This window comes from Cryptomeria japonica, chromosome 6 (genome assembly GCF_030272615.1).
Source record: "Cryptomeria japonica chromosome 6, Sugi_1.0, whole genome shotgun sequence".
NCBI classification, from domain to species: Eukaryota; Viridiplantae; Streptophyta; class Pinopsida; order Cupressales; family Cupressaceae; genus Cryptomeria; species Cryptomeria japonica.
The window spans coordinates 272242380-272260086 of NC_081410.1; the positions used below are offsets into that span (position 1 = coordinate 272242380).

Genomic DNA, 17707 nt, shown 5'->3' on the forward strand with positions numbered 1-17707 from the left:
CATTTGTTTGGTTTGTCATACATGAATAAAGTAGTTGATTTGACCATATTATGAACATAATTGTAATATAGTTTTAATCCTATGATTGTTTTCCATTTAGTTTCTCTGAAATTCTTATAGCCTTGATCATTTTGAGTTTCTCTTGTTTTAAACCTATCACCCCTCCAAATACTCATTACATTACCTGCCCTCTCCCCCAAATACTCATTTCATTAGTATCAATTTATAAATCTCATTACGTACAATTTTGTAATATCATGAATGTGTGAGTAAAATGCAATACAAATTGTTATTTTATTTTACATATACTAATGTTCTCCTCTCCTCTCTAACATCAATCTATAAACTTTATCATGCAGTTTTTCAAGTGTCATGAACATCTGCTAATTATAGCATAAACGCACTTGAATTTTTTTATTTCATATATAAACTATAATGGATTGTTTCTGATTAAAATGAAATAAATAGAAATCAAAATAAATTTAAAAAGTATTTGTGAACTCACAAATCAATTAGCTATCTCACGAAGCAAATGGATTTGAATCACCATTAGAAAAATCTACCCATATATGAGACAAAACTACATGTACTCATAAAATTATCCGATCTCAAATGGTGGACCTGATGTAATCCAAAGCTAATACAATTAATCCAAAGACAAGAACTACAAAATCGAACGGACTGCAAAATAGAAAAGATTGATTGAGAACCCTCCTACCATTTAATGCTGGTCAAGCTTCCCATTCACTTGAAATGTTTCTTACCTTCTGAATTTTTTTCCCCACCACCTCCTCCAGTTTTCAAGTTTTCCTGAAAACAATTCAATAAATAAAACAGGTCTAACTATGGTGCACATTATTACAGTGCACGCCTATTTTTCAGATTGCTTCGTTTCGCATCACCAATAATCTCTTCCAGAGCATTGTCCCTTTAAAATGATGGAAACATTTTGCGTCTCTCAGAATAAATTCTCTCACAACTATCTTCAAGATGAATTTTATTGCAGTGTGGCAAGCAGCACATGCTCGAAAGTTCTTAACAACTCTAATTGTTGTTCCAGGGCGTGTGTTAAACAAACCAAATCCAACTGCTAACTTTTCACTATGGTGGCAGAGAAATAGTTCTTTTTCCTCCACTTCCACATCAAGTAAATGTCTTGAATGTGGGCAATACCCTTCTGCCTTCATCTCGGAAGCCAATTTCCCCAACTTTGCATAGATCTTGCGTGTCATTGGTTGTGATCTGTCTCCTCCACATACAGCATGTACCATTTTATGGACTTCAATCCAACTACATCCAGGGATCTTGTTAATTCATCTGTAACAAGTTTTGACCTTGGCCCTCAATCCAACTACATCCAGGGATCTTATTAATTCCCCTCTCTTTCATCAATTTCCTTACCATCTGAACCTCAGCCCACCTGCCCACTTCTGCGTAGATATTTGAGAGAAGAATGTAAGTTGCAGAATTTGTAGGATCCAAATCAAAAAGCAGCATCGCTGTATATACTCCCAAGCCGATATTCATATGCGATCGACAGGCAGCAAGAAAACACATCCACACAACCGCCACAGGTTTAACTGGCATCTTAATGATGAAGTTAAGGGTGTCTTCAAGATAGCCAGCACGGGCAAGAAGGTCAACCACGCACACATAATGATCTACCGTAGGTGTAATGCAATAAGGTTTACTCATATGATTGAAGTATGCACAGCCCTCATCCACTAAACCTGCATGGCTGCATGCATATAAAACACAAGCAAAGCTTACAATGTTAGGATATGTTCCAGAGTGCTTCATTAATTCAAAGATTTTGAGGGCATCCTTGCAAAATCCATTTTGTGCATATCCTGCAATCATGGCATTCCATGAGACTACATCTCTTTGACGCATTCTGTCAAACAGTTCACGCGCCTTTTCAATGCTTCCACATTTTGCATACATGTCTACAAGGGCACTGGCAACTACAATATCTGACATCAATCCCTCTTCTGTTATGCTTTGATGGATGTTCATGCCCTGTTCCAAAGCTCCCATCTTGGCACAGGCTGGAAGGATGTTGATAAAGGTTGTGGAATTTGGCTTGATACCTTCCAATTGCATTTGCTTGAAAGATTCTAAAGCCTTTTCAACAAGTCCATTTTGTGCATATCCTGCAATCATGGTATTCCATGTGACCACATTTCTTTGAGGCATTCTGTCAAACAGTTCAAATGCCTTGTCTATGCTTCCACATTTTGCATACATGTCCACCAGGGCACTTGCAATTACAACATCTGACAAAAAACCCTGTTCCGTTACGTTTTGATGGATGTCTATACCCTGTTCCAAAGCTCCCATTTTGGCACAGGCTGGAAGGATGCTGGCAAAGGTTGTGGAGTCTGGCTTTACACCTGCCAATTGCATTTGCTTGAAAGTTTCTAATGCCTTTTCAACAAACCCATTTTGTGTATATCCTACAATCATTGTGTTCCAGGAGAAGACATCTCTTTCAGGCATTCTGTCAAACAGTTCACGTGCCTTGTCTATGCTTCCGCATTTTGCATACATGTCTACGAGGGCAGTTGCAACTACAACATTTGACAAAATTCCTCTATCCTTTATGCTTTGATGGATGTCTATACCCTGTTCCAAAGCACCCATTTTCGCACAGGCTGGAAGTATGCTGGAAAAGGTTTTTGAATTTGGCTTTACACCTGCCAATTGCATTTGCTTGAACATTTGCAAAGCCTTCTCAGCAAACTCATGTTGTGCGTATCCTGAAATCATGGCAGTCCATGAGATGACATCTTTTTTAGGCATTCTGTCAAACAGTTCATGTGCCTTTTCTATGTTTCGACATTTTGCATACATGTCTACCAGGGCAGTTGCAACGGCAACATCTGAAGAGATTCCTCTTTCCTTTATGCTTTGATGGATGTCCACACCCTGTTGCAGATCTCCGATTTTGGCACAGGCAGGGAGGATGCTAGCAAAGGTTGTAGAATTTGGCTTTACACTGGCCAATTGCATTTGCTTGTAAGTTTCTAAAGCCTTTTCATTATATCCCATTTGTGCATATCCTGCAATCATGACATTCCAAGAAACCACATTTCTTTGAGGCATTTTGTCGAACACTTCACGTGCCTTGTCTATGCTTCCACATTTTGCATACATGTCTACCAGGGCAGTCACAACTACAACATTTGACGAAATTCCTCTCTCGTTTATACTTTGATGCACGTCCATACCCTGTTCCAGAGCGCCCACTTTCGCACAGGCTGGAAGTACGCTGGCAAATGTGAACTGGTCGGGTTGAAAACCTGTTCGTTGCATTTGATGAAACAGTGTGACCGCCTCGTGAGGATACCCATTACTTCGGTATGCTCCAATTATGGTATTCCATGAGCAGACGTCTCGTTCTGTCATGTCATCAAACAATTTTCGAGCATTAAACAAACTTCCGCACTTGACATACATGTTGATAAGGTTATTATGGAAAGTTCTACTTGTAGGAGACGCAAATCGCCTCTGAGCGATGAAAGAGTGGACCTTTTTCCCTTGTGAAAGAGCGTTCTTGAGAATGCAGGCCTGCAATAATTGAAGATATGTAGAGGAGTTTTCAGGGGGGTTGTACGTAGTAAGCAGAATGTGCAGCGCCTGCTTCAACTGGCCTTGTCTACGTAGTGCTGTGAGATTGAGATGAGTAGTGGATGGCAATGGCATTTCAAATCTAAATTGTTTCTTTCAGAGGCAGGAGGAGGTCTGTACTAGCGAAAAATGCCAGGCAACAGTTGCATTTGAAGCAGGTGTAACAGTTATGTTGAGACATTGTTCTTATTCTTTTTATGTTAAGCAATACATAAATAAATATAGTAGATTTTTTTAATAAATTTTTTAGGTTTATTATTATTTTGTAGATTTTATTATTAATGATTAGAAGTAATATTCGAAGATGTTATTTAATTTATAATTTTGAAATAGAATTGTAAAGTGTAAACAATATTTTTTTTACAATATTTAAAATATGTTTGTATTTGTATATTTGTTTATAATAAATTGAAGGAATAGTTTGTAATGACTTCTATTTTGTTTGAAATGTGATTTTTATTTACTTTTGTTTTTCAAATGATTCTAGAATGAACTTTTATCTTGTTTGTTTTTTTGGTTCTTATAGATTGAAACATAAAGGTATTAGACATGTCATAAAGTGGTGTAGGAGCACCCAAATGGCACTCAAGGGTTGTTATACCTCCATAAGGCTTGTTGATGTAATGTTCATGTGTTTTGTCATGTTTTTGAGTCAATAAGGTCATATGGACCATTTCTAATGAGTTTGGAACCCAATCGGTGAGTTGGATTGGTCATTGGCCCTATTTGTGAAAAGTTGTCATATTGTTGTTCAATGTGGTCAAAGTGTCACCTAGGGCGACCAATGATATAAAAAGGCTTGTTTGAGCCTATTTAAGTATTTAAGGTGATTTGAAGACATTAGGGGTCATTGGGTCAAGTTTGGCTAAAATTGTCAAAATCTTGTAAAAGTTGCTTAGCACCTTTACAAGTTTTAATGTAAAAACAAATGCAAACATGTAACCAATGGTTACCCATTTTGAAAAGTGGATGGGGACTGTTGGAAACTGTTACTCTCATATTTAAATGTCTCCCTTTGGGTCGAGGCAAGGTTGGTTGGTGAAGTTTGGAGAAGTTTTAATACAAACAATTTTGATTTTCCTATAATTTTCTTGTTTCCTTCATGTTGCAGCAATTTGTACTCATTTGTACAGTACTTTCTCGGTTGAAGGCTCACATGGTTGGAAAGTAGAGTGAGTCTAGTTTCATTTGGTGGCGGTTTGGTGAATTTCCATCAAGTATTGAGGGAGATACAAGCGTTTTGGTGAAAACAACCTGAAAACCCTTGTTACCTAGGGTTTGGAGACAAAAATGTGATTTCCTCCACATTCCACCATGGCAAAACTCTCAAACTAGGTGTAATGTTAGGGTTAGATGTCTTTTTTGAGATTTTTGTGGTTAGATGGTAGGAAGTCATGGTTGGAGAGAGAAAATACAAGCCCTAGGCTTGGCATCTCCATGTGACTGGCTGAAAAGTAAGGTTGTGATAAAGTATTTACAAACCTAAGATAAATTGAAGACTTTGGGTGCCCAAAACTTGTTAAAACATTAGCTTGGAATTGTACGCCAACTTTTGGAAGTGTTGGCTTGAAATTTGAATGCAATTTTAGTAGGGTTGATTTGTAAAAGAGGGCTATTTGAGCCCTAAAAACACTGGTAGTCCCATTTTGATCCATGTGCCCCAAAGGAACCTATAGTGACTTTCATACATGTTGTATGGCCCATCATTAGGCATCCAAACATATATGGTTGTAGTGCTTATCCTCATTGTTTGGCAAGTTGTGAACCAAAAACCCATTCAAAGGGCTATTAGGTGGTAGGGTAGGTTATGAAGCAAGTCATCATTATACTCATCAAAACGCATTGCCAATGCATGGGGAAGGTTTTTACCAATGTCTTAAAGTTTTTTAAAGGAATTCACTTAAAGATTCAAGAGTTTTGTGTGCCCACACTAAGTTTGATCAGATTGGCTTAGGTCTAGGAGGCCTAATTGGCTAGGTTAGTTGGGAGAAAGATCTCCCTAATGGTGTATCAGCTTGTTGATTTGTAAACTCATTTGTAGAAAATTCTAAGCATCCTCCCACCTCTCCATCATAAAGGTATGCATGTCTTTATCCTAGAGATATATATTGAAAATAAAATATAATATTTATTATATAGGGAAATCTCTTTATGCATTGGTATATGATTGTCAAGCATCCAACCGTGCATCATGAAAGTGTGAATATATTAGGTTAGAACTTTTTTGTTGAGGCCTATATTATCTACAATTTTTTCCTCTTTATGACAAGCATAATTTATATTTATCTTCTTTTATGACATTTTAGATTTTGAAGTTCATTTTTAGAGGGTTCAATTTGAGAATTTTCAAGGGTAGAACTTGTCATAAATAAAGCAAACAATAGGTTGCTTTATTAATACTTATAACCAAAATTAAATTATATAATTACAAAACACTAAAATTAATGTGAAAAAATATTTTGAGTTGTATACAATGGTGTTTACAATTTCCTTCATTTGAGAACCATTTGATATATGATTATCATGAAGTATAAAACAACATCATGATTTAGGTATATGTGTGTGCAAGTGATAAACAATGTATGTAGATCTAGTTGGTGTTATCATCGCATATTTCATTGAGTCTACCCAATAAGAAGTTTCTTTTACAATGAAAACTATCTTGTCAACTTTGGTGATAGTCAATTTTAATTGTTCTTTAGGAACCGAATGTAGTTAAGATGGTGAAGAGAGATTATATTTTAAAAACACACTTTTGGTTGTATATAGCCTGTCAATTTTTTAGTTGTGTTTGAATTGTAGCATGTATAAGTATTTTGCAAACATACGAATGAGGTCAATAACTATCTCTTTAAAAGATATAACCCTTATTGTACCTATTGATCTACTACTTTGATTTGAAGTACATATCTATAATTGCAATTTGTAAATGTAGCTTTTCATTTTAAATGACACCATGTTTTGTCCTCATTTTGCACAACCCTTTTTTAGATTATTTTCCATTTAAATCAATGGAACAAGTTGGATAAAAAAATAAATTAGATTTTATAAACTATATTGTTGCTTTTATGTAATGCATTGGATGGGTTGTAACATGTACAAAGTCTCTTCTAAAATACTAGCAATTATCTTTCTTGCAATGAGTAAAGGCACATTTGAAGGCTATACAGATGATGAGAAACATCATTTCCATTATAATTGAATCAATATTTAAGTTGTGTGTGTTTTTTATGTCAAGATCTATATTAGGTAAATATTGACTAATATGCTTATTGCCATTTTGTTATAATCAGTTATACATCATTTTAGTTGTGCACCTTTTTTGTGTGTGGTTGAACTCCATAGAATCACATTAATGGTGGAGGAAGAAATATCCAATAGGTTCCTGTAGACACCTAAAATTGTCCTTTCTAATTAAATAAATATTTTTATATTTTTATTTATTTAATTATTTAAGCCTAATTCTTCTATTAATTAAATAAATCTTTATTTATTTAATTAATTCATTTATCCTCTTCTAAACCTTTTCTCATTTAAATAAATACTTTTATTTATTTAGATTTTCCTTTTCCTAATATAAATAAATATTTTATTTATTTAATTGACCCCATTTCCTCTATTAATTAAATAAATCTTTATTTATTTAATTAATTCATTAGCCTTTTTTACCTATGACACATGTCATTCATCTCTTAATTCCTACACTACCTACCCTCTCATTATTTTCTTATTTCATCTACCTACCCTTTAATCCTAGCCAACCATCTATCTTTTACACCTCTTAATCTTATCCCTCCATTTCCTATAGTGTCTTCTATATAAGAGGATACTCTCCTTCATTATCAACTCTAAGCATTCTAAACATTCTAATCAGCTAATGAACATTCTAATCAATCTTATGTGATCAAGCTACCAACCATATTTCCGTTCTTTATTGAGCTCTTGTGCACACATAAAATCTGAGAGCAAACATATCAAGCAAGATCAATGAAGATAGGAAGAATGGAGATTCAAACCCTAGTGGACATGTGATGGTATAATCTTTTGATTTTGTTGATTTACATTGTCTTAGGTAATCTTCATATGTTATGGTGGATCTTTGTTGTTGTTAGGCTAGGGTTTTGTGGTTGAATTCATTTAGTCTTTCGATATTGTTGTTTCCATTATCCACTTTTCACCATACACATTTTGGCATGCCAGGTGGGACTCTTGTCCCTTTTGCATTTAACATTTTGGTTGCAGATTTTGTGTTTTTGAAGTGCAGATTTGACATTTTTTGATGACATTTCGACTTTTCACGTCTGTGACTTTTGAGATCACGTTTTTGTTTTTTTGTCTTGTCTGTGCGTCCCAAAATCACGTCTGTGTTTTTGATAGCTTCTTTATTTCTAGATTGTAGGTTTTTCATTATACTCGCGTCTGTGAGAGATATAACTGTGTCTGCGAAATAAAAGCATGTTTCTGATCTTTTTAGCAGTGTCTGTATTTTTTTTGGGTTTTTTGTTTTGCATTTTTTTCAAGAATCGTGTTTGTGAAGTCTTTAGGCACGTCCGTGTGTTAAAATCACGTTTATGGTTTGTTAAATCGCGTCTGCGTTCTCTTTGTTTTTTATTCTACATTTTTTTTCAGTTCCTCATTTAGGGTTTTTATTTTGTCGTTCCATCTTGCATTTAGGGTTTCAAATCTGGTTTATTTGAGCTAATATCTTGTGATCCAACTAACGAAGTGGTGCGGCTTGTCTTTGGAAGCAAATCGTGCATCGAAGGCCCCTATTTTTCACAAAGTGTTTTGGGATTTTGTTAAAATACACCTAACTTGTTTGTTTGCAGGAAGGGGTAATCATTTGAAACAACCCAAACTATTAACAAATCATTGTTGCAGGACCTTGGAAAGGGTTTGATTTTGATTTTCATTGTGTGGTTTGTATTCATAGATTAGCAAACACTTTAATCGATGCACTAATATTGAACCAGTGTCTTTTGTTTCTTGAGCAATAGGCTCTTTGTGTTTAATCTTTAGAGGGCCTGCCTCCCCGTGTGGTCACTAGGACTACTAGTGAGGAGGAAACGACCCAAGTGGTAGCGAGGCAATACCCCCCTCTTCTGAACCACTATAAATAACTGTATCCATGGTGAAGCCATGGGTAATGTGTGTTGATTAGTCCATACTGACACTATGTCTCCCCATAAACCCATTTGATCAAATTTATTTGATCAATAGTAGGGCATAACCCCTATCGGCTAGGAGCCTTCTGTAATTACAAAGTTGAAAGTGTTGCATGTATGGCCACACGAGCGGATTCCCTTACTAACACCTTTTTGTTTTAGAAAGCCAAAATCCTTCTAGTTGTTGGGGTAGGAGGTCAGACCTCTGGAGCGGCCCACACACATACAGTTCTTAGTAGAGATACAAAGTTCACCATGGGGAGTTTTCGTGGCGACTGGTGCTTGGCTGCCCCAGATAAGTGAGTGTCGAGGGTGGAGCTAGTGGGGTCAAGCACCTAAGTATCCGCTTTGAATAGGGTAGCCTCGAGAGAAACCCCATGCGGGATCAATAACTATTGTCCTGGATAACCATAGGAATTGTGCATGTCTTCTTTTAAACATTCGAACATTTAAGACCAAGCATCACAACATTGTGTCTTTTGTATCTTCAAGTGTATGCAAAATATTTTTACATCAAACAACACATTTTCTTTTGAGTCATTTTGAGTCTAAACATCTGCAAACATTGAGTCCTCATCGATATTGTGTTCTCTTGTCACAAAAAATGGTCACAAATTCAGATTTGGTCACAACAACAACTACACAAATTGGAAAAATTGCACTCAGGTTTTATAAACGTGTCTATGTTTGATAGAAACATGTTTGTGTACTGTAACTGTGTTTGTGTAGGATAGAAACATGTCTGTGTCATCATAGCAAACAGTATTCACAAGATTCTCAGAAACATGTTTGTGCTGTATCTAATCAAGTCTATGTTGGGTAACCGCTTCTGTGTATATAGGCATGTATGTGTTCAGTATTGGGGCAACTTACAATCCAATCAACAAGAGCAATCAGTTTCAGAATTCTTGAGCTTCCTAAGTTACTTCTCTGTGTTTCCATCTAGAATTCAGCCTATTTTTGGGTCTCACATAGTTCATCATTGCTTTACACTTTGCATTACATTCACATTTGCCTAAACTTGAGACAAAAGGTCACTTTCTCGTCCTCATCTTGCTTGGTCAACACAATACATACAACAACATTTCGATAAGTGGTCCCTCATCAAGGTTTATCACCTTTGGGTCTCATTTGGTCTTACTTGGAGTCAAGGTCAACTTACCTCATCAAGAGATCTATCATCTCCTTGGAAGTCACACCTACTCTACTACATACATACATGGTCTTACACTTTGGACATTGCAAGTACACTTCAGATTCATTTGCATTCCATCCAACTCTTGGTCTTCCATACTCTTTCCATTTTCATCTAGTCTCACACATCTTGGTCAAGACCTATTTTATGATTGAAAATTGTTCCTAAAAATCTAGGAGGGAAGCTAAAGAGGCTCAAGAGTCCACAAACATAAGTGGCCATGAGTATGACAATAATATCTTTTTCAATTCTGATCATACCACATTACCTGACATGGACATCTATAGAAACAGTCAGAATGTTGAGAACCTGGATGATACAAACAACAATGATGCACAAAATGACAATGTGGACAATGTTTCAGTACACTCAGCAGAGGTGGAAGATGCAATCATGGATCCTCATTTCAACAAGATGATACAAGAAATCATGAGAAGAGATAGACAATATTTCCTACAAGTGATGGCACAAAGTGGAGCTAAGATACCTCACGATTTTGACATGTCCCAAATAGTAGAAAATCGACCTACTCAAGAAAGTCAAGTCAACATGGATCAAAGGAGACCTAATAGTGGAGGTAATAGAGGAACACGTTTTGTGCCTGAGTCACCATCATCCTTGTTTCAAAAACCTAAGATCCCAAATACACATGGTCAAGCTTATGATACTCATGAAAGAAAATCTCATGAACAACTCTGTCTACGCAGACCCTTATAGAAATCTTATACGGATAAATACACTCAATCACATACCAATACTAAGGACCCAACTCAAAAGCAATTGGATACCTAGAGGCATGCTCAAAATTTGGACACAAGAAAACCTCGTGTCAAATTTGGGGGCAATACACAAGAGAAAACTCATGATATGCCTTATGACCCTATATCAAGTGGTCCCTACACATATTATCATTATAGACCTCCTCCATATGAGCATGTTTATGATCAATACCATCCATATATGCAGTATCCTCCTCCTCCACCCAGTGGCTCAGGCATGGGATATGGTCCAAGAAGTTGGTATCCACCCAATTTTTTTTTGGAATAGCAAATAAAGGACTTACAAAAGAAGATGGAGGACATCAATACACCAAAACTAGCTTACACAATGAGAGATATATGTCCCTATCCATTTGATAGAAGCATTCCAATGCCTCCATTTCCTACACACTTCGTAACACCAAAGTTTGATAAATACAGAGGCAAAGGGGACCCTAAGACACATATAAGATAGTTTTTCACAGCTTTCATTGAGGTTCCAGTAGAAGAAACGTACTTAATGAGATTGTTTCCACAAAGCTTAGGTGAACAAGATATGGAATGGTTCTCCCAACTTCCACCTAGAATTAAGTCATGGGGTGATCTAGCAGAAGCTTTCATACAACATTTCTCATATAACATAGAGACAGATATATCAGTTGATACTTTGTGCAATACCCAACAGAAAGACGAGGAGTCATTTTCATCATTCCTACAAAGATGGAGTAATTTAGCCAGTGGATGCTCTTGTGAAATTCCACAAAAACAAATGGTAGAGATGTTTACATAGAATGTCAATAGAGAAATTGGTTATGACTTGAGGAAAGCCTATTTGTCCACTTTCAAGGAGGTCATTGAGAAAGACTTAGAAATAGAGAAGGTCTTAATTGAGAAAAGAATCATCAAGATATTCAAAGAAAATAAAGAGGATTTAATAGGAAAGGACAAGCCATGATTTTTGGAACAAGAACAAGAATATAGTAAATGATGGCGTTGTTGATGATAACACAGTAAGACCAAAAATCACTCTTTCAAGACCAAGTTCTTTTATAAACAACCGGGTAAATACTCAAGGAACTTCAAAACCATGAAGGAAATACACCCAATTGGGAGAACCACTTGAGTTAGCTTTTAGGAAGTTAGTGGCAAACAAGATAATAACAATTCCAAATAATCCTACATATGAGCCAAAATTCAAACCAAATTGGTGGAATAACGATGAGTATTGCGAATATCACAAGAGCAAGGGATATAAAATAGGAAATCACCATCACTTGGAGAATATTATACATGATCTTATTGATAGAGGTGACATTGAGATCTATCGTGCCTGTGAAGTGTGATACCTACATCTATAACATAAACACTCAATAGATCATTACAAGCATGGTTAGCAAATAATAAGCAAATAAAATATGAACCATGACAAAGTGGCCTATCACCTCCTAAGAGATGCGAGTATGGATTTGCTCTCAGATCTGGATAAGCAATCCCAGTGACTTGACTAAACCTAGATGGAGGATTTGAAATGATAATGATGTGCAAAGATGAGATTGATTATGCTAGATTGATCCAAGAGACTAATTAAGCTAATGATATGCATGATTAAGCTATGATGATGATGCAATTAAGCTAAAAAAGAGATTGAAAAAGCTACATGATTCAACAATTATGCTAGAAAAATGATCAAATTAAGCTAATGCAAATGCCTATAATAACAATGCTCAAAATGATATGCCTATAGTAACAATGCCTAAATTGATAATGAGATGGGATCCTTTGTGCTACAAAATGGGAGATATTTATAGGATTTCCAAGGGCAAGGGTGAGGTGGCAGGAATCAACAGTCAAGATTGAGTCTGAAGATATCAAGGGTGAAATTGGAGGAGGTTGGAGAAAAGGTTGGAGGAAGGGACACTTGTCATCTCTGTGGTGACAAGTGTCAAGGAGCCTTTCTCATAAAAGGGAAAGTGTCCAAGAGAGGAGACATGTGGCCAAAGTGCCATGTGTCTCAAGGGAAGAATATACACACCATAGGAGGTTAGAATATGCAAGATATGATAGGGTTAGGCAAACCCAAGGTTAGGTGGAATGGGTTAGGTTAGAGGGATGGTTAGGTTAGGTGGTTAGAAGTTAGGAGGCATGTGGGTAATTTGAATTTATAAATTCAAATATTAGGAAAAGGCTAATTAACTTTCAACAATTCATAAATTGATTTGTTTTAATTAATTAGGAGATTAGAAGAATTGATTTATATGGCGGGAGGATTAATTAATTTGAATTAATTAACCAAAGGGGATTATTGAAATGAACCTATTAAATAAATCCTTAGATTTATTAATAAGTAGATGCAAAGGAGAATTTAATCAAATTGCTAATGAATTCAATTAAATTAGGAAGGGGGATTAATTAAATAATTTCTTATTTAATTAATTATCTTCAGACCATTTTTAGGCGTATACATTTTGCCCCTCTTTGAAGCGAGGTGTGATGACATGTTGATTCAAAGAATAATCTCATTTTGATTATGATATTAGTTCGATAGGATGCCCCAGACATTGATTGATAAATTATGATATGATGATGCCCCCTTGAGAGATCAATTGAGATAATTGACCTTTGGAGTGTGTGAATTTTTGCGAAATTGATATCCTGATTAGAAATGATTTGATTTCTGCAACTGTGGTTGATGAAAGTGCGAGTTCTACGTTCATGATGATGTGGTTCTTGATTATTGATAAAACTTGATTGATTAGATTGATAAGATTGAGATTCAGTCTGGTTTTAGGAATGATACCTCCTATATAAGACAAAGATGATCAAAGCGTCTTGTTTCAGGAACGATATATCCTGTATAAGACTTGATCAAAACGCCTGATTCCAGGAAAGATACATCTTGTATAAGACATGATAGAATATATCACATGCGATCGACTGATAGAATTGATAAGGTTGATTGGATAAAGAACTGACATTTTGTTGATATCAGGTTGCAGGAAGATTCAGATATGCTGATGCTCGTTCTATTGAGGGAGTAACATAAAATTTGTGATGGGTTGATAATATCTGGAGAGAGATGAGTCATCTGTCTAATTGCGTATACACTTATGATGATACCATGATGATGCTTGTGATAGATTTAACCTTGGATAAGATGAGCCTGTGGGATCCCATGCAAGAATGAAATGCAAGCTAAATGCAAATGAAATGCAAAGCTACGACCAAACCAGTCATTGGGTTATTGCGTTTTGTCATCATTGAGCTTTTTAAAATGTGGGAAGTGAGTGCAAACATTGATGTTATAATTAAACCATGATGACCTGAGCACTAATTTCTTGGATTTTTGATATTGTAAGTTAGCACAAGCATCGAGGTATAATTGAACCAATATGACTTGAATGTTGCTTGCATAAAATAGGCAGTATTAACCATTTCAATACGCAAATCAGAAATGTCTTCGATGATACTTTGATGATCATGTCCTCAGAAAAATTTGCACACATTAATGATTAATTTATAAACAAAAGACAAGAAAAATATCATGTTCCTTCCTTGTTCCTCTAGTCAGAGACATCCTGGAGTCACTCAGAAATCATGATAGCACATAATCAAGATAGAAAAGTTGAACAATCATGTTAAAATCATTATCCAAAAGATATCATCCATTGAAAAGTGTGTGATATGCTTAGACTGACATGTGATAGTTGGATGGTTGACAATTTGATCTCATGTTCAACGTTGGATGTGTCTCAGTTTTCGCTTGATAAGAGTTGCTTGACTATTGTTCTCCCTGTTTGATTAAGCTCAAAAATGATCAAATTATTTTTTTGCCCAGCTAGGTGCAGGATTTTGCCCCAAGCCTAGAAACAAATTCAGTATGATATACCCAATGATCCAAACCATGGCGATAAGCCACCTGGGATGCCCGCGTATGTTCAAAGACTTTATTATGGATATGAACAACGTTGATGGAAAAGAATGCAAGTGGAAGGATGCATGAACCAATAAATGGAAGAGATAACAGACAGATAGCGCCTGTTTGCCAGGTTTTCACCATCTATTTTTAATTGCACTTTTTCTCATATTTGATTTTTTTTTGGATTTTCTATTTTTTTACTATTTTTGGATTTTTTTGCTTTTTCATTGTTTTTTTGAATTTTCTGCTTTTTCACTGCTTTTGGATTTTTTCTGCTTTTTCACTGTTTTTGGACTTTTTGCTTTTTTAGACATAAAACTTCTTTAGATGCATGCTATTGATGGGTTCCTCGAGCTGATCCTCATCCTGTGTTGATAACTGATATGCTCCTGACCCAAATACTATTGTGACCACAAATGGACCTAACCAGTTTGGTTCAAACTAAGGCATTTTGTCTTTGTTGGTGGTTAATTCTAACTCTTGCAATCGAGATACTCGTTGTTCTTCATCTGGGATATGACTTTTTAATGATACTCATAGAGAAGGTATTTCTACTTCTATTGGAAATATTGCTTTTGATCCATAAACAAGAGAGAAAGGTGTGGCACCTATTGGTGTGCGGATACTAGTATGGTAGGCCCATAGAGCAGGGTTCAATTGAATATGCCAATCTCTTCCAGCATCATTCACTATCTTTTTGAGGATTTTCAGAATGGTTTTGTTTGATGCCTCTGCTTGCCCATTCCCTTGCGGATAATAGGGTGTTGAAAATCTGTATTGGATCTTGAATTTGTCACATAGCTCTTGGACATCCCGATTCTTGAATGGTCACCCATTATCACTAATAATGGTCATGGGTATTCCATAGTGATAGATGATGTAGTTAAAGATAAATGCAACACTTTGTTTTCCTATGATATTTGTGAGAGGTACTACCTCAATCCATTTTGTGAAATATTCTATAGCTACAAGGATGAATTTGTGACCATTATATGAAGAAAGATTTATCTTTCCTACTAGATCAAGGCCCCATTGGAAGAAAGGCCAAGATGTGATGAATACTAAGAGGGGGGGGGGTGAATTAGTATGCCAAAAATCTCTGCACTTAAACACTTTGCAAGACTAATAGTAAACCAGTAAAATAGTTTAGCAGACAAACCGATTAACACACATGCAAACCAAATAGCCAATAATGCATTCACCCACAGAAGAAAAAACACCATAACACAAGAGATTTTGACATGGAAACCCAAATGGGAAAAACCACGGTGAGATGGAACTCACAAGTAAGTATCTGCATAATAGGAACCAGACTGGTTAAGGTCAGATCGGTTAAGGTCTTACAATGTTCTTTACCAGAACAGATCCTATTAGGAATCTCAATCTCTGTTAGGAGATAAGTCTGATTAAAGACTACCTTGCTAGAGGATTTTAGATCCACAGATGTGAACCACCTTGTTAGAGGATTTACAAAAGGATTTTGGGCCTACCCGGTTAAGGGCTACAGACTTGTCAAAGATGTGAGTAATCAACAAGTGTTTGATCTAGCTAATAGCATAGACTACTCGGTTAGACCCTTGATAGCTCGTTCCTAATGCATTCTAGCATTACTTCAGTCTTCTACACATTCATATTCTCTCTAACTCCTCAATCACCTTAAACCCTAGCAACAACATAAACTTTCACTATATCCACATCAACAAGCTAAAACCCTAGACATGATGTCCTTATAAAGGAATCTGATTTTATGTTAGTCCAATAGGATTACATAACAATTTCCTAGGTTCAATGAACTTTGACTTACTTGGGTACCATGACACAAAAAGCACCGTTTAGGTGTCGGCACCATTAGACAATTGGTGGATGGTAACTCATCACAAAATTCCGGTTGGTAACTCATCACAGAGTATTACCTGTTCATACAAAATGCCGGTTGCTGGTTTGACAAAAATGAAGACTGGTAAAAATGTGTTATGTCGCTTTAATCCCTCGTACCGCTTGGTATCCACGAACCGCTTGGGGTCAACATGCCGCTTCAGACCGGGAAACACATTCTACAAAACACTAATAGTCTAAAGACTATAATGCAACATACCGGTTGGAAAAAATATCGGTTGTGCTCTAACTCATACATATAAAGAGGATCTTAATGCAAGTGTGTGTCCATTAATGACAATCACAACATAAACGTAAAAAATGCCAACAATCTCCCCCTTTGGCATTGATGGCAACACTTAGGAAAATAAAATTTTGACATCTAAGTGTTTTACAGCAAAATCATGCCATTAGCAAAATTGCTCCCCCTAGGCATATACACTATCCCTTTGGCAATACAACGTATAACAATTTTGCATAAAGAGGATGAACATTGAGATATTCAGAGCATATATCAAAATTTTGATTACCAGAAACTTCTCCCAAATAGAATTCTTCTCCCCCTTTGCCAATAATGACAAAGTACAACCCTGTTTCCATTTGATATTAAAATAATAAAAATTTATGACAATAAGGAATGAAACTTGTCAAAAATAGATTTAAAGTCCTGCGAGAATTGTTTCATCGACAAAGACCAGGACTCAAGTAGGGAGGTGGCTACTTCTTTTTCTGTTTGCATCTGGGAGACCTGTTCTTCCATGGCATCAATTGTGCTCATCTCCTATGTAACTGTTAAGGCATCCAGGTTTAGATAGCACTTATGAAGAATTTGCAATCATGGGAGTAGAACCAGTTGTAGCTCCTGCAAATCTCTAGACTGGGTGCTGATCTCTTGCTCCATTTTTGCTGACTGATGTGAAACTGGTGAACGGTTTTCCCATAAGTTGTAAAGGAATCATAAGGTGGCTTGAATGTGCTCATGTAGGACTGTAAATCCATTTGAAGCTTTTGCTTCTAAGCTATCACATCATCATTGAATAGATGGGGTTGGCAGATCTTGCTGAGTAGCAGATTCTCCTCATCTAGAGCATCCCTTATATCCTTTTGTTCTTTCTTCAGTTTAGACTGGAGCTCATTCAACTTCTTCACTAGAGCTATATTAAGAGCT

At 36.1% G+C, this 17707-nt stretch overlaps 1 protein-coding gene across 2 annotated transcripts; it reads right to left on the reverse strand.

Moving 5' to 3' along the window:
* Positions 1 to 533: 533 nt before the first annotated feature.
* LOC131062614 (pentatricopeptide repeat-containing protein At4g13650-like) lies at positions 534 to 3804 on the reverse strand. 2 transcript variants are annotated; one of them, XM_057996319.2, is made up of 2 exons: positions 3532 to 3664; positions 534 to 3401 (listed from the first exon to the last, which is right to left on the reverse strand). In XM_057996319.2, exon 2 carries the CDS (start codon positions 3313 to 3315, stop codon positions 1309 to 1311), a length of 2007 nt encoding a protein of 668 aa, XP_057852302.2. In that variant the 5' UTR covers positions 3316 to 3401; positions 3532 to 3664; the 3' UTR covers positions 534 to 1308. The 2 variants fall into 2 exon arrangements, with proteins under 2 accessions (XP_057852302.2, XP_057852301.2); XM_057996318.2 differs by having other exon boundaries at positions 534 to 3804.
* Positions 3805 to 17707: the final 13903 nt, after the last annotated feature.